General features: G+C 38.0%; 1 protein-coding gene across 1 annotated transcript; it reads left to right on the top strand.

Annotated features, from left to right (window-relative positions):
• Positions 1-14,673: 14,673 nt before the first annotated feature.
• HL (HAL2-like protein) lies at positions 14,674-23,477 on the top strand. Its single transcript, XM_089168517.1, has 3 exons — positions 14,674-15,399; positions 16,984-17,671; positions 22,060-23,477. Exons 1-3 carry the CDS (start codon positions 15,039-15,041, stop codon positions 22,361-22,363), a joined length of 1,353 nt encoding a protein of 450 aa, XP_089024643.1. The 5' UTR covers positions 14,674-15,038; the 3' UTR covers positions 22,364-23,477.
• Positions 23,478-25,250: the final 1,773 nt, after the last annotated feature.

Here is a 25,250-nt window from a genome sequence, read left to right on the forward strand (position 1 = left end):
CTCTCATTGCAAATCAAAGTAGAGACAATCAGTAAGCTTCTCTTTTTCTATCCATCACCAATTCTCATCCTTCAAACTTTAGCTTGTTTAAAAAAACAATTAGAGTATAATATTATCTAACAAAATGTTAAATTATCAACAGAAATCCACATGTTAGATCATTTTGTTTAATCACAACAGAAGCAAAGTTCCACGTGCATTTGCACGTGATATCGTACTAGTCTTTTTAAAATAATAATAAAAAACAAAAAAAAAAAACCTCTACATGGCTTGAGGAGAAGTAACATGTTTGCAATCCCAAGCCCAGTCCTATGTATTCTAATATAAGCTCATTCTTGCTTTGACCCTAATTCAGGGTCGATGATTATTGTCCCTGACCTTAAGTCCTACAGAGCCAAGTCAAGCCCATTCCCGCCTTGATTGGCCTTGTCCTTGTCCCTAATCCTTGCTTTGATTGGCCCTATATTTGGTCTTGTCCCTAGCCCTAGTTCTATCCTTGTTCATGTTCTTAATTTATTGAGATCAAACATCAGGGTCAAAATTAGAGTTAGAATCAGGGCCAAAATCAGGGCTAAGGTCAAGGCCAAAAATTAGAGATGGGTCGGGACAGACTCGACAGACCAAAGAGTAATCCCAGGCCCATCCTTGGTCCTAATCAAGAATAGAATATTTTGGTCATAACATGTCCTAAAGGCCAAAATCTTGAGCCCAAGCCCTATTCGAGCTCAAGACAAACTTAAAGAAGATCAGGGCCATTAAGGCAAACTTAAACTTGCACCCAAGAAATGTAGGAGTGATATTTCAAAGAATGAAAATACAAAAGTAACCTAGGTATTGCCTACGAGGAATTGTATGATGTCATCAGGAAAATATCTGCAATCAAAGACTCACCTAAAAATGCTTCAATAAAGACGAAGTTTTGTTTGCCGCTACATCCAACATGGGTATTTTAGTTGCAGTTCTCTGATTGCAACATCTGTCATTATAAAAATCTAATGGTTGTAATCTCCCATCCTATTAATCAAAATTCAATGGTTCAATAAGAGTGATGTGATGTTCATTATGTAAACTAACAGAGAACTAAGGGCAGGGACAAAGCCTTACCTTAATGTTATGTTATGTGACCCATCACAATATATAAAATTGTCCCTTATATATATATAGAGGGAGGTTACATATTAATTTTCTTTATTCTCCTTCTAAAAACATTCCACTTTTCTTTTCTTTTTTTTTCTCCCTCTCTGTAACCCCCTCTCCTTTGGGTAGGTTTTGGTTTTCACTTGGTGAGATCCATGTAGCCAATCTATTGAGTTAATAAATGATTTGCTTGTTATTGTGGTTCACAATTTCTTCAGATCAGTGAAAATTTAAGAAATCTGGTTTGAGCCTATAACCAGGAACAAAACCATGTGAAGGAGAGAAATTCAAAAGCAAGAGGTTAATTGAAAGAGAGAATGAAACAAAAACGAGGGCATCGATCATCTATCCATTAAACGGCTGATAAATCTGCTGGCTGTACATCCGGATAATTTACATGGACAAAATTTTACACAAAGGCTTCAAAGCCTTTTCTGGAAACCAAAAGGAAATCTACACTGCTCTGGCAAACATGATTTTAAAGTTTAATTAAGAGAAGATTCATCAATTTTGAGTAATCCATCTGGGTTGTGATTGGAGCTGAGAAGTGAACTGCTGCTGCTGCAACTTAACCAACAACTCGATCTACTGATGTGGTTGGTGTGACCTCTGGTGACCGTTAGAGAAGAGGGAAGCAAAAGAGTTAGCTAATACTATAACTATCCCAGCCTTCACCTTTCCCCTCTTTGGAATCGGCTGCCTGGAATTAATCCTTGAAGTACTCAACCTTCCCCTGTTCACCATCTTCGTTGTCTTGGCACCAGATTCCATCTTTGTATTTCTTCTTCTTCTTCTTCTTCTTCTCACTCAAACCAAGCACAGAGCAAAGCTGTATTGAAGTGCTTAGATCTCTTTCGGTAGTGTAGGTGCAGATGGGTTCTGATGTAGCTCTTGATTGTGGGCAAGAACACAGTTATATACAACCAAAGGGGTCCCTCAAGGAAGGCAGAGAAAGTGAGTTTCAAACTTTCAAGTGTAAACGCGACAAACTTCATATGCATCACGTGTGAAGGTGAAATGTGAATGCAGATTTTCCTTCCAGATTTTCTTTGGGTTTCGGTCACTTGACTGTGGACACCACCACTTTTTTAGATCCCCTGGTCTACTTTTGCTCCACAATCACCACCACCACCCCCATTTCCGGTCTCATTCACACTACCCAAATTTTCAAAGTTGGATTGCTCCCCAAAGGAAGAGAAAAGAAGAAGTCAGGAAAGGTTGCTGGAGATGAGACTTCGTCTGGGCCAGCCCAACCTTGAAATTAACCTGTTTTTACAGGCCAGGATCTGGGCCTAATTCAATACAATCTTCAGGCCACATTGGGCACCTCTGACAGACTTGATTGGCCTGGCCCAAGCCCAAACCATTAGCTCTTTATTTCTCAATGTCTTCAAAAATATATCATGTCCAAAAATGAGAAGAAGGCCCATATAACATGCCGAACCAGTCCAAGCCCAAACCAATCAGTTTTCATCCTTTGGGCTAGAGCTGGACTTCTAGGGTGGAAATGTCTATAGCATTATCTCAACAGGATGTGGGCCCAACCAAAAGCCCAGGCCCATACCTTTTCCTCCAATATTATATCAAAGATTTCGGGACATCACAAAGGCCCAAGTCTATGATGTCATGGTGAAATTCTTTCAAACAGGTGAGCTGGACTTGAAGATGAACAAAGGAAATTTATCTAGTCCATTTCTTTGTCGAAAATGAACTATCCATTTCCTTGTGGATGTATAACATGTGTCCCAACATCACATCAAATGGTTGAAATTCATTTATAAATCATATCAAAGAAATTATGATTAAATTAAAAAAAATGATGTGAATTGTAAATAAACATTAATATATTTGATGTGATGTTAGGACACATGTCCCACATCTACAAGGAAATGTACTTGAAATGGACAAAATATTAGTCCGATGAACAAAACCTTTATACGCTTGATACCTAAGAGTCCATCACTAAAATTGGTGGAGCAATATTGGCGCATTAGCCTTGGAGGAGGAGGAACAAAGCTAATTTTAAAGATAATGGCAAAGTTACTCAAATGCATCTTCCTAGGTATCATCAACCCTATTCGATATGCTTTTGTGCCTCAATGATTAATTTTGGATAATGTTTTCCTTGCCCATTAATTATTTCATTATATAAAGAATAGGAAAAAGGGCAAAATGAAATTAGTAGCTTTGAAGTTACACATGAAAAAATCATATCATAGGATAGAGACCATAGAGTGGAACTTCTTAGAGGCAACTTTGTTGAAAATGGGGTTTTCTTGTAAGTGGGTTAGTTTGGTAATGAAATGTATATTTGGTTTCGTACACCTTATTTGTTAGTGGAGGATTGAGGGTTTCTTTCACTCCATCTCGAGGAATAAGACAAGGAGACCCCCTCTCTCCGCTCTTGTTTACAAATTGTTCCCTAGTACTTACTTCAATTATTAACAAGGAAGACACCCAACAAAATATTAAAGGTGTGCGAGTGAAGAACAAAGTTCCTCCAATCACCCATCTCCTCTTTGCAAACGATTGTTTGCTATTCTCTCAAATCAAGTTGGCAAGTGTGATTAAGTTAAAGGAATACCTGGACATACATTGTAAAGTGAGTGGGCAAAGAATAAACTTGAAGAAATCCCTCCTCATATTTAGTACCAACACTCCAAGGAGATTTAAAGCATGTTTTTCTTGCATTCTCAAAGTCCCATATGGTTTTGGCCCATGAATACCTTGGACTTTCCTTGGAAATTGGGGTATTTAAAGCGGATGCATTTAACCAGTAGGCCACAAAAACATGCAACAGAGTCAAGAATGGAAAAACCAACTCCTCTCAGTTGAAGGGAGGGTCACTATGGTCAATTCCATGACTAGCTCAACGGCCACTTATGCAGCCCAACAATTCTCCATTCCGTCAACTTGTCACAATAAGATGAGAAAATGCATGACAAATTTCATTTGGGAACAAAAGGAGGATGGGCATCGGATCCATTGAATGTCTTGAACTCATATGGGTAAGTCAAAACAAAAAATGAGGTTTAAGATTGAGGGATCCAATTCCACTATAGAGCTCCTCTCTCTAAAGCAACATGGAAGTTATGGGCTGAACCTAATTCTCTATGGGTCAAGTTTTATGAGATCCACTTACTTTCAAAATGGTGATGTGTTTTTAGCCTCGGAGGGAAATAGGCCTTCTTGGACTTGGAGGAGCATCTTATTGGGTATCAAAACATTAAAGGAATGTCTCCTATGGTAGGTGGGGAATGGACAGAACATTAAAAAATGGGAGGATAATTGGGTCCCTAGCAACCTAAATTATAGGCTCAAAATAGAGAAGTTGAGTACCTGCACCCTAGTCACTGTGGATGAACTGATTGATCTAGTAACAAGACTATGGAAGAAAGTAGCACTAGAAAGATGATTCGGTCAAGAGGATATGCAATCAAATTTTAAAGGTGAGACTAGCTTTGCAAGCAGTGGAAGATAGAATAATTTGGGGGCTTGTAACCAACGAACTTTTCTCAACCAAGTCAGCATATCACATGTTAACAACTAGAAGGCACTAGGCTATGTCATCTCAGCCTGCTTCTTCAAAAAGACATGCTTGGGAAGATATCCTAAAGAGGATTTGGAAAAAAGGATTTGGCAATGCAAAACTCTACCAAATATTAAGAATTTTATGTGGAGGGTTTGTGCCAAAGCAATTGTTTCTAGGAGAAATTTACAACAAAGGGGAGTTCCCATAGTTCCAATTTGCAAGAGGTGCGGGAAAGTGGAGTCAACAGAGCATATCCTCTTTGAATGTGAATTCGCTAGGATTGTTTGGTTTGGGTGTGGCCTCACATTTATGCTTCCACAACATGATAATTTATCCTCACATGCAATTCTAAGAAATTGGGAGGATGGTCAGTTCAGATAAGTGGATCACAGGAAGCAAAAGCTATGCATTCTTGCTTCTGTGATTTGGAACATATGGTATGCAATGAATGACCTCATTTTCAACAAGGTGGACTCTCACCCAAGTGTGGTACTAGCCAAGGTCACAACCCATTCTGATGGAATATCCCTTATGTGGCGAAAGCTTGGTGGTTTTACATGCACTATAATGGGGCCAAGGAGGCCCAAATTAATCACCCCCACATCTTCTCTGATTGTGCATCTCTCATTAATTTATTGGAGGATCAAGAGGATCATGAGGTTTTTATTTTTTGGGTAGAGGATCATGAGTTCATGGGCCCATAACGTCTTCTCAATTATAGGGGAGGCTGTAGAGTTTTTCTCATGTAAATTCTTCTTTATTCATAGTGAGTGAAATGGTGTAGCCCACTCCTTAGTCCAGATGGCCCTATCCGTGCTTGGTAGGACAGTTTGGCGTGTTCTACTCAGTATATTCGTGATCTTTGTATCCAATAATCCAATTTCTTCTACCTTTTTCTACGCCTTCTGAATGAAAATCGTTTTACTAAAAGAAAATCTTAAGAAGATAAATACTTCCTTTGCAAACGCACATGTAAGATGACTACATTTTATTATCATTAAAAGGAGTTATACTAGTAATTGGTTCTTCTCCTTAAAAAATCTCCCGATGAGTGTCTAATGAATTATAGGATTCAACCACATTTAATGTTCTAATTTAAAGGTACCCATTGGATTTATTATAATCCTTGAATTAGAATATTACATGTGAACTAAGTATTATAACTCATTGGGCACTCAGAGAGTCTCTCCAAGTCCAAACCCATTATACTAAGGCTATGTTTAATATATGGTTTAGGAATAAATTTGGGGTTACAATCAAGGAACAATATGTCGCCGACAATATCATGAAATATCAGCGAAATTTTGATGTGTCGCTCAAGACCGACACAAAACCAACCTTCGATAAGAAATATACCAAAAGTTGCCAAAAATTCGTCGACAAATCGGCGAAATGTCGGCAAGAATTGCCATTACTCTGCATTTTCCGGCGAGTTTTTTCACTTGTTTTGCTATTGCCGCCATCTATGTTGTTGCTTCTTTTGTGAAACCTAGATAAGAGGATTGAGAATGGGAATTGCCGAAAAAGAGAGGAAAGCACTACGAACCACGCTCAGAGATGAGTCATGACTCATGAGTGACATCCTTCACTGCTGCAACCCACCATTGTTTCTCCGTTTTCCTCTCTCTCTGCAAAAATCTCCAATAGACAACGAAGAACGAACCCCTTCTCTCTCTCTCTCTCTCTCTCTCTCTCTCTCTCTCTCTCTCTCTCTCTCTCTCTCTCTCTCTCTGTGCTTCTCTTTGCAAAAATCTCCAGTGATCAACGAGAACAAACCCCTTTTAAGTCTTTACCTGAAAGACGACTCTCTCTTCTTCGGTGGGCTAAGCTTCATCTCTATTCATGAATAACGATTGCAGAGGTTGCAAAGTAAGGGCGTGAGAGAGCGAGAGAGAGAGAGAGAGAGAGAGAGAGAGAGAGGAAGTGGATGTAGGACTTCTGAGTTCTGACATGTATCAGACTTTTGGTGTTGGAGAGAAAAATCTGGAACCATGCGTAGTTTTGCGTTTTTGCAAAAATACACCACTTAGTGAGTCGTTCCATGCTGGGACCCACTAACCCACATGGTTTTCGCTCCATGCGTAGTTTTGATGGTTTCGCTGGTTACCGACACCGAAATTTAATCGAATTTTTTAACCTTTGTTACAATGCACCTTGCAATAAAAAATAAATAAATAATAAGAGTAGTTTTCATTTAGACCACCTAAGATTTGATCCAAATCACCTTGAACAAGAAAATGGTAAATATCACTTGCTGATTTTTATTTTAAACTTTTCAGTTTGATTTTCTTGACTTTTATTTCGGTAGAGTTGACATTCTGATATGCCTAACGCCCAAGGAGCCATTATAGAATTTCAGTTTCACTTGCTTGCACTCTAGCTCTTTAGTGAGAGAATATAATTGATTTGATGCGTGAAGTAGTAATTTTATATTAAATGTTTCATTGCCACCATTACCTTTCCAAAACAAACCTAGCAAATATATTCTAAAAAACTAAACTGTCAAAATTATTTTTTATTCTTAAAATATTAAATTACATTGGTATAACCTAAAAAACTTTACTTAAACTTTTTGACCAAAAATCCATTGCTTGTCTTGATGAAATCCAACTTTTTCTTTAACCTATTTCAACTAAAACATGATTTACAAAAAAAATAAATTTCAACTAAAACATATTTTGTCATAATAAATAAATAACTATAAGATGATTTTGTCAATACCTATTTTAATAATGGAAAATACAATTATGTAAATTAGATGCCTGGATGGACATATATGAAAACCTCTCTTTTTATTTTTTTGGCCGGTATATATACTTAAATATAAGAATGAAAAATGTTTAAAAATACTGAAGTAAATATATATTTTAGAACATGAATTATATGTCACCCCTGTCACCATGAAGTCACTTTTTTATGTCAAGAAGTGCAAAATCATGCCTAAATTGACATGCATGATGCATCCTGAGTGAGTTCGCTTCACACTACTTTTATTTTGGATTATCTTCATGACATGGATGGTTCTTAAAAAATCTTGTACTTAAAAGTTAAAACTTAAAACCATTAGTGAGTTTTGAAACGATCAAGATTTATAAAGAGAAAAAAAAAAAAAAAAAAAAGAAATCTGATGATGTCAATAATTCACAATGAAAATAACCTCCCCAGCAATGATCTCAGTCTCTCCTTTTGAAAACATTGGTCACTACTTCAACTTGAAAACAACCATTTGAATATACTTCTGAGAGCATGAATTATTGTGCGTCACTTTGATTTGGCTTAGCGTGTTTAGACTTTTCAATGAAAGTTACTTAAACTAACAGTTCAATCGAGGTCTTACCATGAAAGAATCAGAATCCGGATCATCTCTTCATCGAGAGTGCTCCCCCATGGCTTCCTGACCACAAAAACTAGTGGGTCCTACTGGTGAATTTTTTTCTTCCAAAAAGTATTTTTCACCGTAGGCCCCACTGGTTTTTGTGGTCAAGAAGCGTCGGGGGTCGATCCAGATTCAAAGAATCAATGGCATCGAGCAAGCTAATAAAAAGGACGTTAATGCCATTGCACTGTCAGCCAGGGAAAGATCTCTATTCTATCTTCTCAAAATCAAACCCATAAACCAACGAGTAATCGAATCCGGATCAGCACCCAATCAGGGAGCTCCCCGACGGCTTTACCACCACAAAACATGTGGGGCCCACAGGTTAAAAATAATAAAACATAAAAAAAAAAAATCATCATCCAACCTTTATGGCCCCCACATGTTTTGTGGTGGTAAAGCCATCGGGTACTTCCCTAATGGGGTGCTAATCTGGATTCTGGGTAACCTAGCATAGATGTCTTGGGTATTGGCATCATTTTGCCATGATAGCAGTGGAGCATGTGTCTTTGCAATGTGCATCCCACGTATCGGGATTGATGTGTTGAAGGGTGAAGCGTTTGGTGTTTGTTGCAGGCTCAACAAACTTTTTGTTCATGGGTTTGAATGGGTGGAGTTCAAATATGACAATCAGGCATTAGTAGGCTTTATTGAAAGGTAGGAGTTGGCTTCCAATTATGTTGAGTGTGTTCTAGTGACATTAGGGTTTCACAGAACCAGCTCATTTTATGTAATTTTTCTTTTGTTCTTAAGGATTTCAACCATGTGGTGTATACCCTGGCTTAGAGTACGTTGTTGTTGACAAGCACGACTTCATGACCACTGTACAAAGTGTCAGCGATGTCGGTGATATATCGTCTGTCGTTGGGGGGGCGACACTGTTAACTCCTACACGTTTCTGAAATCTAAAATCTTCAATCTTCTCTTCTGAATCTTCTTTAATGGCTTCTTCTTTTGTTTCCTTCCTTCTCCACTCTTTCTCTCTCCTTTCTTACTCCTCTTCTCTTGCTTCTCCCCTACGCAACAATCCATCTTCCCCTTTAAGTTTCCTTAGTCGGTCCTCTTAAGTCGGTTGGGTAAATAATATAATATATATATAATATATATAATAAATATAATATATATATATATATATATATATAATACATATATAAATATTAAATGGCTAATGGGCTTTATTATGGGCTTGTGGGCCCGCTGTAATATCTTATGCAGGGCCCACTTTCAGTGTGCTAATATTCATACCTCTAGGTCCGGAAATTTACGCCGATCATTTCCTCGCTTTCGGTTCAGTCTAATTCCACTGTTGTGGGACCCACAAACGATGTCTGACCTCGACCCAATATCAATTGGATCTAGCCTCATTTAAACTATCATTTAACTATACTCAAATCATTTAATTAAACCGTCAAATCAATTATCGAATCCGTTAATAATCTTAAAGACTGACACATTCACACACGATAATAACATATTAATATAAAAAGACACGGGGCATAATAGACACGACATATGCAATAAGTCGGCAATATATCGCCCGGAAATCGGCGATAATCATCAACAGTCGATTTTTCTCCAAATGTATAGGTTACGCAAGGGCTATTGTCGACAACTCGGGCAGCAACCTTCTCGATGATGTCTTTGACGCTGAGGTAGACATCAAACCATCATAGATCTAGGACGGGAACGAGGTTTTTTTTGTCTCTTTGTCTACCTTGGAAGTTTTTATGTGGATTAACATAGAAATCTGTTGAGGGCAAGATTCTTCTCCCTTCACTGCTAACCCTGCAAATCTTACACATGCTTCCATTACCATCGAAGCACAGAAAAATTATGGTTTGGGAACTTTGGCAAAGAACTAGACTGAAAATTATAAGATCTCTATAAGTCGCCGACGAATGTATGTCCTTGTGAAGACCAAAAATATGTTGCATCGTCAGTCTCTTCTCAGTCGACTTAGTTGTACACAGGTACCCAATTCGCATTGTTTCCACCATCTCACTCACCAGGTCGTCCCTGAGTCTTAGCCTCAGGTCCAAAACCACTTCCACTCTCTACCTCTCCTTCGGGTTGAGATCCTCGACGACACCTTTTGTAGCAACCATCCAGCGGCCGCTACGAATGAGCGCCGCGTGGACCTCCAGGAGATCGTGGCCATTGGCTCTTTTTAGTTTTAATTTTCTTTAAATTGTGTAAATGAACCCAGTTTGCATCGCTAAGCTGAGAACCATCGTCGTCGATGACAACGTTAAAAATGGAGGTATTTGTAGCGGCAAAAGCAGAACTGGGTTTTGGTGGCGGCAAAAAATAAGTAGCAAAATCTTGAATCCCAGGAAATCTGGTGAAGTCCTCCAACTCAACACCTTCATCTGATCCCATTGTTATTAACAAGTCAAAGGCCCAATCCACAGACATGTCGCTCTTAGTTTGACACAGAAGAGTTTGCGTGGACGACAGAGAGGCATACTCAGATCGCATCAGCAGTGGTTGAGGGTGCGGATCGTTTGTGAATCGGATAGTTGCTTTTTGAATTCTATTGGTGAGATGACTCAACACCGATGATCTAAGGGGATTTTTATCCGCTCCTGTTTTAGCATCCTCCAGTTGCATCTAGTCTACCATTGGATGATTAACAACTGTCTTATTCTTATCCTAAGATTAGTATTTTCTCATCCTTAACCATCATCCTTTTAACCTATTCTCCATCTTTGGCTCCGGTGGCGGTAGCACCAGCATCACTTGCAATCATCTCCTACCCTTTTTAGCCTTTAGATATACATTTTTTCATCTTCTCTCTTTGTTCATAACAGTAGGCTCAGTAGCAAACTGTTTTCACAACTTTTCTCACTTCCCTTTTTCCAAGATCCCATCTTTGCCACAATGACCCAAGTCTCCGTTTCTGAGAAAACTTTCTTCCCCTTTCTAAAACCCATTTCCTACCACTTTCTAAACCAAATTTCTATTATTAAATTTTTTGCAACATTAAAGGCACGATTCTATCCCTTTTGAAGGGGCTACAAAGTTCCAGTGACAAAAAGTTCGACGGAGAGATTTAATTGAAAACTTGATTGGAACCTAATGTGGAAAATTAAAGGAACAAATGAGAAGGAAGAAATTCCGATCTGAGAAGGAAACCCAAAATTATTTTCCTTTTATTTTAGAAAAATATAATCGGGAACAGAGGATTTTGCCATAACAGTTACTCGGATGAAATTGCAAAGATGGCGGTGCTTGATGGCTGCTTCATCATTGAGGTTTTTTAGTAGGAATTTGTTAAATCCAAACTCTGATTTATCCCTCTGAGTTTTCATGATTTATCCCTTTGAGTTTTCACTTTCCTCTTTAGTGATTTTGAATCAACTCCTCTATTCTTTGTCGTTCCATTTTTATTTCATCTACCCAAAATGCAAGAAGAAGAAGAATACCACCACATTGGAGATGGCAGGTGGTAGTCGGTTGGTGTTTAGGCTGGTTGTGCCAGAGTCAAAGAGGGAGACAGCAGTGTAGGAGAGACGGGAGCTGTTTGAGGAGAGGAGTGGTTAAAGTTTGAGAGGAAAAATCATGGCTAAAGATGGGAGAATATTGACTTTAGGATAAGAATAAAACAATTGTCAATCATCCAATGGTGGAATGGATGCAACAGGAGGATGCTGAAACAAGAGCAGATAAAAATCTTGATCTGAGGTGGTTATCAGGAAAATCAAATTCAGCGCTGCGACCTCACAAGCAGAAAACTGCAGCGTCGAATGGAGCTTTTATAGTTGCGGATCCCTTCAATAAACAGAAATATAGTTTTGAAAAAATAGGACTTTGTTCGGTCTCGTCGTCGTCGCATTCATTTGCTAGAGTTTTTGTTGACTCCGGCTAGCTATTGCAACTTCTTCAAAAGAGGGTAGAGATGAGAGACGAGAGGATTGGTTTAGTTTAAGGATATAGGTTGTTTTATTGGTTTAATCCGGTTTGGTTTTGAAATTAACACGGTTAAATAAAATTAAAACTAAAAGAGCCAATAGCCACGATCTCCTGGAAGTCCACGCGGCGTTCATCCATAGCAGCTGCTGGATGGCCGCTACAAAAGGCGCCGTCGAGCATCTCAACCCCTCTCCTTCACCCGCCCTCAAACCCAATACACCGTCTCTCTGGTGCATGGCTTCCCCATCTTCTCAAAAAGTCGTTTGAAATTTCACCCTATGTCACTGTGTCAGCCACAGACACAGCCACGTAGGGCGAAATTTTGAACTTTGTTCATGACTCATTGCCAATGCTAGCCACTAACATAACGACATAGGACGAAATTTCGAACCTTGTTCATGACTCGTTTCCACTCTTTGATTACAGGACTTAGTGGTTCCTCTTCCTTGATTTTTGCTTGCTTTTCCAAATAAATATCTCATGGGTAATTATGCAAAACACTTGAGCATGTGCGTGGCCGCGTGGGCCTCTTGACCCTTGAGAGCTAAAGACTCACCAAATTCCACATATTCTAAAAGTAACGAGACATTTCGTTTTCCCAGCGGAAAGACGTGGAAACAATTTCCCCGTCACGGACTTTGGAGCGTGGAGTGTACCGTGACTTCAACGCATGCGCTTGTTATCTTTATGAAATTTTAGATAACAAAAGTTAAAATCGAACCGTACCGATCCATTATAGCCCGAACCGAACCTTAAAGGGTCGTAATTAGACTGAGGGTTGTGAAGCCCACACTAATCCGAAATCGAATCGCAACCTGTTATAACCAGTTTTTAATTTTACATTAAATAGTATTTGAATCATTATATTACCATTAGATAATTGGTATAGACAATTAAAAAAAATAAGTATGAATTCAAAGATCAAATAGTCATTTTTCTACTTAATATCTAGGTTCTAGATTTCTAAAGAATGGGTAGGTTTTTTTTTAATGGAAATTGACCGATAGCAACTTTGCTTTTCATATAATCTTTGCTTTTGTTGTAGGATGCTCAATTGTTTTTTCTTGTTTTTTTTTTTTTTTGCACACCATAAACCATTATTCAACCCGAATCTAAACTGTTATGCCAAACCGTTAGTTGGCTCGAACCCAAACTGCACCAAATCGAAACCGATCCGAAACCATTATTTTGCTAATTGGCTGTGTTTGAGCTATGTGTTTTTTAGCCTGAAATTGCCCCAAACCGCACCGTTGACACCACGAACAAAAGTTAATAGCAAAAAATTAAATCCAGTTTAAAAAATAAATAAAAATCAGGAATAATCTTTTTGATATTCCTATATATGTATTTCAAGAAACCAAATCGAATCTAACTTTGAATGGTCAAATCTTCTTTGTTTAAGATTGTAACCATTATAAAAAGAAAGAGAGAAAAAAGTTAATCCATTATCTGAGTTTTGTGTCTTTAGAATCTAATGTGGGCTTATTAGTCCCCTATATTAGTGTGTTGCATGACTGATTTGAAAAGGAAAAATGAATTATAATTAATGAAAAAGAATTCAATCTACAATGATTTTATTTTTTTGGGTATAAGGGAGCTTTTTATTTATAAGAAAATAAAAATATTAAAGTGATTTTATATATATATTGGGTAGAGATTATTATATATTTATATGTACACCGAGAAAAGTCCGACCCTGATTTTTTCATTAAGCAGCGTTGATGATTGCCAACTAAACAACTCTTTGATGATATTAAAGACAAATTTCGGCTAAATACTTGATGAAAAAATAATAATAATAATAATTGATTTAAACTTGTGCGGATCAACTATTTTATATCCCTAGTCTGACATTAAGCCAAAATTTATATTTCTAAATTAACGAATTCCCAAAACTCAGCTGATACTCTTTGAGAACTTTGACAAAGCCATTACTATTGCAGCCTAAGCATTCATTATTCAAACCGAAATCAATCCAAACCAGGAACTCTAGAATTGATATTCAAATATAAAAGTATAAATTATCTCCTAATTATCAAAACCCTCCAAGATTTAAAGACTTTCACTATTTTTGGTAGTTGCACCTGTTTTGAACTACACATGGACCTACTAAGCTCTTCGTATTTAATATTTGAAGACGGTTCCCACTTTCTTACTATGTAGTTCTAAACCGTCAAGGGAGTATATTATTGTTGACGACATTAAGTTGCTGAAGGTAAATTTACTGTATGTAATTTTGTCTTTATTCCTAGGGATTTAAGTGGACTTGCTCATTTCCTAGCTCGGAGGGCACTCATTATGTTGAATAAAGTAGAGTGGTCTGTTTCAAGGCCAGGAAATGCATGTTCTCAAACTTGTGTGTCCCTCTCAATTTGTCTTTTAGTTTTACTTCCTACCGAAAAAAACAAGAAAGGGGGAGTAGATTATTCTTTTCCGAAATTGGAGGTGATCCAAACTCGTTGATGGGAGATTGGGGAAGGAGTTTAGATTACTTTCCCGTAGAAGAATCACAACGTGTTTCGTGATACTTCTCTACTATACATTTGTCGAGATTCATGTGGTTTAGTATCAAGGTGCGTCAACCCTAAGTCTATTCAATCAGGTACAACTTACAAATCTTTCATTTTCCATTCAACGGTCAGATTTTAAACAAAATAAAAAATAAAAAAAATTGAACGGTCAGATATTGCAGCGGAAACTGGGAAACTTGGGAGCGGAAGCAAAAACAAACTGTGGCGATTCACCTCATAGCCAACATAGATTGAATGAATGACCCTTTCTTTTCTTTTTCCGTATGCGATTTGATGGAATGAGTTTAGGGATAGATGACAGAGACAGTTTAGTATTTAGAACCACTGGTCATGGAATCCTTGTTGCTTAGGTCTTTCTATCTTTATAAGTTTTGTATAAAATACACATCATGAGTCTTGGCTTCTGTTCTCATTCCTCAATGCCGGCCTAAGAGAAACAGGTTTTGGGAGTTGGAAGTTGAAGCCCGATTGAGATTGTTCAACGTTTGACAACCGGAAATGATTATTTTCTAGTAAGGATTACATGGGTCTTCAGGAATATTTTTAATTAATGCAGTTACTATGCGCAAGCCGCGCAACCAGACTACCGGATTGCTTGATTAGGAAAGATACCCGCTCTGTATGGAAGCATGTAGGGGCCTATTTCTTGAACCAGAAATGTTTCTTAGGCTCTTATAAGAAGGTTGGTTCTTCTAAGAATTCTCCGTTTCATCAAGTTTCAGCATCCATGGAGACGGAGAGGGCATGGCTCAGATCTTCGGATTCCGATAGATACTCAAAAGAATTGGATGTTGCAGTCAAAATTGTCCAGATGGTTTGTTCTCTCTGCGAGAAGGTTCAGGAGCATTTGATTAGTAAGAGCGACGAACACGTTAAATCCAAGGACGACAATTCTCCTGTCACAATAGCAGGTTTTGTGGATCTCCTATCTTCTTTATATCTCTTAATTTCTTTGTGTTATTATCTTTCCGGGTTTGGGTTCCGATGCTTGCTACTGGGTCTGTCTTTGTCTGAGATTTTAAGATTTTCTGGAGATGATCTGAATTCCGGAACTTGTTCACCTGTCTTCTTTTCTTGGATTCTTTTCCCCTATTTTCTTTGGTGGAAAATGTTGGGTAAGTGGGGGCCAGGGTGGGGACTGACACTAATACTGCGTTCTGTTTTGAGGTTTTTTTTTCTTCTTTTTTTTTTGGGTGAATGGTTTCTTTGTCCATTTTTTTTGGCTGGCATAATGTTCTGTAGGTTAGCATAAAAAGGTAATTTGGCTACTCTCTCAAAGCTGGAAATTTTTAATGATGAATTAATTTTGAGGCGTTAACTCTGGAGGAATAGTTCTTAAGTAGTGATGGGAGAAGTATGCTCCTTCCTGATGATAAGCCAGGAGATGATGATAGGATAATTGCATCTTCAGAAGAGAAATAACCAAAGGACATCTTGGAGAAAGATTTTTTTATTTTTTATATTCCTATGTTGAATTTCGTTTTAACTTTCATGTATCCATATAAACTTAGTGATGGTTGTTTCTGTAGAAGCATTCAGCAGTTTCATAGTTCCAATAATAACTCCTAAAAGTATAACCAATTCCATAACATCCATCTGAAAAGGCAGGAGTGATTAAAATTGTGTATATGACATAGGCAGTAATGTGTGAGAATGGTTTCCAAGAATCAGCTACTAGCATCAATGCCTGAAGAATCAATTTTTATCGATTTTTATGTCATCCGTGGTGAGCTTCTATTTAGTTAGGTGGAATGTGTAATAATGATTAACAATTGCAGCATTAGCTCCTTGCTGTGAGGAGTTGAATGACACCAAACATCCATATTGTCTTATGCCAGTCAGTATATGGAGTATAAAAGCTAAAGCTTTTCAGTAAAAAGAATAGATACATTGCTTTATTAATTCACAATGTTTTTTCAGGAATATTGATTACATTCTGAGTCAGCATAGTTTTGAGTTCATGATGCATGTCTCAATCCCTGTTCCTTGTGCTGTATGTGTTAAATCAGCTCCCAGATGTCTCACTCTGAAATTCCTCCACGGAATCTAATTAAAGACACTGCATGTTTTTCTTTACGACTGCAATTTACCATGTTGCTAATTTCCATGGATGTAGTGCAATTTTGAATTTGAAGAAGAAGTGAACTTTTCTCCCATAGTAGCCATATTTGAAATAATTAGTAACTTGTGACTGAAAGCTAGCCAGGAAGTCCTTGTCAGTCTTCCACACCAATTTGCTTCATTCAAAGAAAACTAGTTGTGTCTAAATGACAACTTTTACTTAAATTAGAAAATAGTCTTCATATATTATCAATGGAAGTAGTTAAACAAGCACATTGATGTTGATCCAGGGATATATCTAGTTAAGTGCTATTCCATTTGTCAATGTTCTCCAATAGGCTTATAAGCTGTTTTTTTTTTCTTTCTGATTTTCTTTGTCTCTGTTGTTGAATATGCTGCTGTTATTCTTATTCTTAATCACATTGCATAAACAGATTGGAGTGTCCAAGCAACTGTTAGCTGGATGTTGTCAGAAAGCTTTGGGAGTGAAAATGTGTCAATTGTTGCTGAAGAAGATATCCAAACTCTCACTGAGCCCGATGCAGTAGGCATACTAGCAACTGTGGTAAATACTGTGAACCAGTGTCTGACTGAGGCACCTGATTTTGGACTTAAGAGTCCTGTTAGGCCTCTTGGAACTGCAGATGTTCTTGAGGCAATTAGTCGATGCAACTCAACTGGTGGACCTCATGGAAGACATTGGGTACTTGATCCTGTTGATGGAACATTGGGATTTGTTCGTGGAGATCAATATGCCATAGCTCTAGCCTTGATAGAAGATGGAGAAGTTGCTCTTGGAGTTCTTGGGTGCCCCAACTACCCAATGAATAAGGAATGGCTAAATTATCACCACCGTTATTATCGAATCATGTCTAAATTGTCATCTCCCAAATCTGATTCTTGGGACAAAGGCTGTGTTATGTATGCAAGGAAAGGTAGTGGAGAGGCATGGATGCAGCCATTAGTTGGGGAAAACAATAGGCTTGGTCTATCAAACTTGTCAAGATCAATTCAAGTGTCTTCCATCGACGATCCAGCACTGGCTACATTCTGTGAACCAGTTGAAAATTCCAATTCAAGTCACTCCTTCACAGCAGGACTAGCTCTCAGTGTTGGGCTGAGGTGAATTAACTTTTAATTTTTCTCTTGCCCAAGTTATACTACTATCATTATGATGTTCTAGTCTACCATCTTGTTGCAGTAAGTAATTGATTGTTATCAGATTAAAGGTTTAAAATTTCAATATGCCATTGAAATCTGCAAAATGGGCTAAAAAAATCGGTCCATTTTGCATGTAAACTCGAAGTAGTCATTTCAGTAGCCAAATCATGGACCTTTCCTCTGGAACTGTTATAGTGCCTATTTAAGCATGTTTATGCATCTGTGAATTATTATACAGAAAAAAAAAAATCCATAGTGAATTTTGTCTTCACATCCTACATTGTTGATGCAAGCTATAGCCTTCTATATCCTTTTCCTTATATAGCCAGTTCGACTTATAATATGGTCCATAGTGTACAACGTTCAACATAAAATATTGAAACATGCAGGAGGAACCATAAAATTGGAAAGCAGTACAAAACTTTAACCATTTCAAGCAATCTTTGAACTAATTCGGTAATTTCACTGAGATTTCAACCAAAACCATCAAGTTGCTCATAGATTTGTTTTTACTAGGCTTAAACTTAGATAAACTGTAAAATTTCAGTATTTCTACCCAAATTTCTGAATTATGGTGATACAAGAAATTATTTTTTATTATGGAAGAAACCAAGATGGTATTTGAAGTCAAATGTTCACGGGAGAAATTTTAATAGAAAGTGCAGGATATATTTATGGGTTGGGTGTCTTGATGTTCGGGGGAAGGTTGTTTGTTTGGATTTTCTTGGGCAGAGCTGGTTGGGTATTGATTTGGGGATGGGCTAAACTTATAGGGGAAGATATCCTTGTTTAGATATAGAAACTTGAATAAAGATTGAACCTTTATCCTGAACTTGAACTTGAATCTTGAATCCTGAATCTTGACAATAAGTTGAGGAAAAATCTTCAACCAATTTGAAGGGGAGTTTTAATTCTAACTTCTTGGGCCTTCCACTTTCGAGGAGTTGATTAGATATACACTAATCCCACCTATAAGTCACCCAAACTTGAAGGAAAAAAATGATTGGTTCATTGCCTGGAAAAGAAGATAAAAAGGGCCTTCTCTTTCTAGCCATTCCGTTACGAGACTTCTCAACCACCTTCTAAGCACCAACATTTATGGTTGAGGGCGAACTCATGGTTAGAGTTCGTCTAATTGCTTAGGGTTCCACTGTGTACAGATGAGATACAGATACTTTGTGCATTGGCATTGGCAGCCATATGAGACTTTAAGTGCCCTTGAGCCCAGGCTTCCCACAGCTTGGATCAAGCACCAACCCACTAACCTTGATTAAACACAAGACAAAAACCTTCACTAGAGAAGAAGAAGAACGGAGCAGCAAAAGCTTTTTCATTGATCAAATTTTTTTCTAAATATTTGCCTCTATTACAATTTACAACCTTTTGTAGTTACTCAATATAAACTGCTGTACTAAAAGAAGAAAGGCCTAACCCAATCCTGAACCTTCAAGATAACCTAAGTAACTCAAAGCCATTCCTAGTGCAGGAGGCTTTCATGTTTAGCAGGTTCTGGGAAGGTCAAATGTCCTTACTCCTATTTCCAGGACTGGAATTTGTGATCAAGTGTTCACCAAGTGAGCACTTGACCTACAGGCCAACCACAACCTCCAACTTAAATCAGCCAGGAAACTGAATAGACTCAAGACAAAGTCCTGCTCCCTAGACACAATATAATTACTTAAAAGAAACATAATCCAACCCAAAAAGGGATATCGTTAAACACATTAAATTAAACCACTTATTCAGACCAGAAAATCCGTTTTCAATTTAAAACACCAAAAATAGAAGTATGGGAAATAAAACCACCAATCCGATCTAACTGCTCAGAGTTTAGGCCCATAAGAATGATCTAGTACATAGAAAACCAATAAGATCTGAGGCCCAACATATACAGACAGAACCCTAGATTATTCCTAATAAACTAAGCCTTATGGGTGATGAATCTGCATCACATGTCCATGGCAGCAACAAAAGCCAAGCTCTCTTGGGGGAGAGGGGGAAATCAACTGTAGAGTACTAATACATTGAAGACATAATCATAAAGGAGAGCATCTTTTCTCCAATGGCAAGTTATTCTTGAGTCTTGTTGGGATTCTTTATTGCCATAAACTTTGCAACATTGAACTCTTCCGCTGAATTTTTAACTGTTCCAGATTGGTATTGAGATGCTGATGGGTATTGAGATCTTCTTTTGTACCTGTAGAAGCATTGAAATACTTGTTCTAGGACCTTTTGTTCTGCTTGAGAGTAAACAGGGTATGATATGAAACATAAATATGAGATATACACTTCTGTTGAAGAAGGTACACTTCAATTCATCCCATATGCCTCTGCAGTAGGGTGACGTATTACACTGGCAGTGATAGTTTGTTGCTTGTTGTTCTATAACCATATAAGGACAATGTCATTCTCCCACATTCATTTCTCTGATGCTTTTAACTCAAAAAGTTCTTTAGAGTCAGCTGAGGGAGGATAAGGTTGAAGATATTTCAATTATTCATAGCAGAGAAGATAATTATCTAATCCATTGAGTTTGATGGTGGTGATTTGAAAATTAAAATTTTCCAGATATGCTCAGAAAATAGTAGGAGAAAAACAATTACCACAAATCAAGGAAGCTGACGGGTTTCAAAACTGGATCAATGGACCCTTGTAGAAAGGGAAATACCTCAAAAAATCAATCAGGTATCCTGTCCTGGTCAAATTAAAAATCGACCCAGTGACAGAGTATCCGTAGGGAGTAAGGAGAACTTCAATTCTGGGAAGTCAGATTGGAGGATTTGCTCTAAACTGAGATCAAATGTTCTTCTGGGCCTGATGACTCATGTGAATATAGGGTGGGACAGGTGTCCTGCAGGAATTTGAGTTTATAAGAAGACTACAGAAAATGCTGCATGTTTGTAAAGCTGTCTTCAATGAGCCCTATAATCCATGAAACCAACTACTGAGATTAGAGATCAATGGACCCTTGTAGAAAGGAAAATACCTCAAAAAATCAATCAGGTATGCTGTCCTGGTCAAATTAAAAATCGATCCAGTGACAGAGTATCCGTAGGGAGTAAGGAGAACTTCAATTCTGGGAAGTCAAACTGGAGGATTTGATCTAAACTGAGATCAAATGTTCTTCTGGGCCTGATGACTCATGTGAATATAGGGTGGGACAGGTGTCCTGCAGGAATTTGAGTTTATAAGAAGACTACAAAAAATGCCGCATGTTTGTAAAGCTGTCTTCAATGAGCCCTATAATCCATGAAACCAACAACTGAGATTAGAGACCGTAATTTGTTATTATTCTAGGGCCTTTTAAGCATCTAAGGCAGCATCAATAATTCCATTCAGACTTTCATAACCTAGACCAATTGGAGACTGGTTACTGAATCTCTGGTACCATGTGACCAGGGAGGAGCTGACAACCAGAATCAAAGTAGTAAAGAGAGAAGGAGAGAAATTAGATGAGAAACAATATAGAGAGCTGAAACAGAAAGGAAACTACATGCATAACCATAACCCTCAAAACCATCTCATGATAGGGAACTCCGTCCTATGATTACTATTTTATAAATACCTCCACACAAGAGAGACCGGGTAAGGGTCCACAAATGTGTAAGAAATACAACATAACATGATTTTTCTGGGAAACAAGGAGATGGCGAACCACCTCCATTGCTTTGACACAGCTGAGGTCTTCTTGTCCCTTTTATTTGGAAATTAGATGGCAGCTGAAACTTTTTTGAAGACCGCGGGAACTGTCCTACCATGTTCAAAGGTTCCGTTGAATAGCTATTGCCTTGGGATTTTGCCTGTAAGATGTGCGCTGGAACTAACAAGGATGAGGTTGTATTCTTTTTTCTTTTTTTTTTGGTTAGGTGTATCTTTTCAGAGACGCTTCCGAAATTTTTGTGCAGTATATGCTTACATCTTTCTGTAGCACTGCTGGGTTGTTGCTGGAGCCTCTTTTCCTTTTATAAAATTTATACTTGACAAAATAACAGGGGGGGGGGGGGGGAATCATTACCTCATGTCTGAAACTAGACATGGACATTACCTTACATCTGCAACTAGATGAGGAAGCACATATTACTAGGAAATAATTTGATGAGATATTTGTTACTTAACACATCTGTGTTGAGATAGCTCGAGCCAGGGAATAAACCACAAATTTTCAAATACCATTTTGAGATTTAAAGCCACGTTTGTGAATGACAGCATGCAAATGTTACATGTTTTATGTGTTACTAATATGCTTTTGTGTTAGATTGTTTTATTTATTTTTTTGATGTTTTATTTGGATTCATATTTAAATTATGTCTCACTCTCATCCTCCCTGCATCCCCACTTTTCACTCACAGAAATCAGCCTTTGCGCGTATACAGTATGGTGAAGTATGCTGCCATTGCTCGCGGGGATGCAGAAATTTTTATGAAGTTCGCCAATGCTGGATACAGAGAGAAGATATGGGATCATGCTGCTGGTGTTGTCATCATACAAGAAGCTGGTGGTGTGGTAACTGATGCTGGAGGTCGTCCGTTAGACTTTTCTCAAGGTATATATTTAGAAGGCCTTGATCGAGGCATAATTGCTTGTTCTGGTGTTAAGCTACATCAGAAGATCATTAGGGCTGTTAATGCTAGCTGGGACTCCTCTAATCTATGATGTTTAGCGTGTATTTTCACTGCATCCATGGAGCAGATCTCTATCATATAACAGGGTAAGACGATCTTGGAAATTATTATTAGCCAAAAAAGGGTTACTAGAATGATTCATGACTCAGTGGAGCAGGTTATACTCCTTTTTGTTCATTCACTCATCTGTTTCAAGACAATGGCTGAAATCCAATGTTCGTTTTTATCTGTAAAATTGATATCTAGCCTCAAAAAATTCAATTACTCACTGAGTCTCTGAATCAGCTGTGCAACTGGGCTCTTGGTAATGAGTTTTCGTCCTTATTTTGGTATTCACATTTGTTCCTTTCCCTAGAAGTTTGGGTCACCATTTTTAAGCTCAAAATGAATTGCAGGGGAAGTCTGTTTCTGACTGGTATGTTGATGAAGGTTGGCAAATAATGTTCCACTCTTTAACACCAGGGATGGAGTTAAGTTGACCAACCAAGCTGAAGATAGTAGGTTATTTTCATAGGTCTGTTTCTTTTCCCTTATTTTTTTGCTTGTATTAGCTAAAGGCATCTTGCTATTTGTATGTGCTCTCTAATGCATGAGCATGCCTTTATGCAGAATTCCATGTACATACATAATACATTACTTGCATTTATATGCAATTACTTTACTGATCCCAATTTCATTTTCAGAGAATGTATATTACATCGGTGGTTATAATGTCTGATTACGAGTTTCTACTCATAGTTGTCTGCATGGCAAGTTAAATGCGTGTATGCATATCTTTCTCTTTTGACACAATTTTTAGATGGTTTCAAAGAAATTAGTAATTTCCCCCCGTTTAGATTGAATATCTAGTCCTGAATAGGATTGAATCTTTTAGATCCATTTAAGAATTCAAATGTGAAGTAGACGTTTACAGAAGTTCAAGCAGAGAAAACTGCCCTCATTGACTAGAAAGCAAAGTAGGGTGGGAGAAAAATCTTAAAAACCTCACTGAAAGAACTATATCCAAATAATCTTCTCCTATAATTTCTCCATCTATCAGAGACTTCAAAGTTAAAAATCTTGCTACCATTCACTGAAAAATGTCATTTTCTTTGGTGCTTAAAATTAAAGATCTTTGAATTTGATAAAACTAAGCAAACTTGAGTAAACTCTCTAAATAAATATACCTTCAAAAACCTGAACTGGATGAATCAGGCAAACCCAAGGCTCAAAAACTATTGAGAAAAGTGAGCTTTCTGAACAGAGGAATTGTTTTCCAGAGGAACTGTACCAGCTCACAAGTGCATTTCTCTCCATTTCATATCAAAATGAACCCAATAGTTTGAATTTCCATTGTAATTGTTCTGAGAAATTGTATTTGATTCTTGTCTATGTCCTTCTTCACAATAGTCCTTAGAAATTTCATGACTAAGAAGTTCTTTGTACAGAGTAAATTCATTCATGAGATGACCTTGAACTTCCTACTGTTACCAGCCATCTGCCACCTTGGAAGGTTACCCCACTCCCCTTGCCATTTACTGACAAGGGACTTGGCCCTGGGTCTTTTAGCATACACCTGATATGCCATTTGTAGTAGGAGCAGTTAATATTTTCGGTGGCTTTCATGGTGTAAGGATGTCTATATTATGCAGAGTCGATCCATAGTTTGTGGAGCTTCACCGTCTAGCGGTTGGTAGAGGGGTTTATGAGGTTGCAGTGCACAAGGCAGAGTTGTAGGGAGAAAGAGAGAGAAAAGGAGGTGGGGGAGGTGAGGTTGTTATAATTCCAACCTCCCAAATGAATGAGAGACGAATTAAAATTCAAGGATGTCACTTGGGAATCCTGAGCCTGCTCTGCGTGTCCTTGGTTTTAAGATCTGATTCAATGCTAGTCTCTCTCTCTCTCTCTCTCTCTCTCTCTCTCTCTCTCTCTCTCCAGGTTTGTGGGTTCACGTGGAAGTTAATGTTTCTGCACGGCGTTGGAGTAGTTTGTGAGTTTTCTCTGCATTGATATTTTTTCTTTGGGTTTCATTTTGGAGTTTAGATTCGATTAGAAAAAGAAGCCTCGTGTGATGTCTTGCAATCTTGCCATCTGATGTAAACCAGTGGGCGGCACTTGTTTTCTTCTTCTTGGGGAAACAAAAAGAGAGAATGCAGAAGTGACGACCTTGTGCGTGAACTACAGTGCAAGTACTGGCCCGTTCAAAGGCTTAGTATAATCCACAAAAGTCGATACCAATCTCATGTTCAGGCCAAAGAACACACAAGTGTTTCGAATTTGGGACATGAAGGTTATCAAACCACTTGAGAGCGAGCTGAAGATCACTAGACCACCACCGGGGTGGTACTTGAGAATTCAAAACTTGAACAGAAAATTTTCGTTAAGAATTTTGGCTCAATGGTCCTTTCCCCATTTCTGGACTAAAAATTAATGAGATGTCGACCTGGGCTGAGTTGTTCTCTTGCTGTGAAGATAAATCCTAATTAATAGACAGTACAGCTAACCAAGTCCAGGGATCATTAATAGAAGGAAAATGCAAGCGAAAATTTTGGATATTTTAGTGTCCCTGTCCTCCTGTTTTCCCCCTTAAATGATGTCTTAGGATTTCAACAACTCATCCAATTGAATCTCAGACGGTGTAAAGGCCCAACTAAACTCCCAGAAGGAAAACACTTCTAGAAAGGGTGACTCAAGCCTTCAACTTCAATACAATCACTACTGCTGGGCAAGTCGGTGATCTGCTGCCCGTTAAGAGGAGTCAATGTCTTCTGAAAGTGATCTCTTCTGCCTTTCCATGCCAACCTTCACGTGTGTTATGTGATAACCTCTATACCCAGTTCAAATCTATTTCCACATTTAGTTGATCCAATTTCTGTTTTTGCTTCTGAAGATCCTTAAAAGAAATCAGTCAATTTCAACAGAAAATATGTAGCTAGCTT

The sequence above is a fragment of the Hakea prostrata genome, chromosome 9 (genome assembly GCF_041222555.1).
Source record: "Hakea prostrata isolate BN-2017 chromosome 9, UWA_Hpros_2, whole genome shotgun sequence".
In the NCBI taxonomy this organism is placed as follows: Eukaryota; Viridiplantae; Streptophyta; class Magnoliopsida; order Proteales; family Proteaceae; genus Hakea; species Hakea prostrata.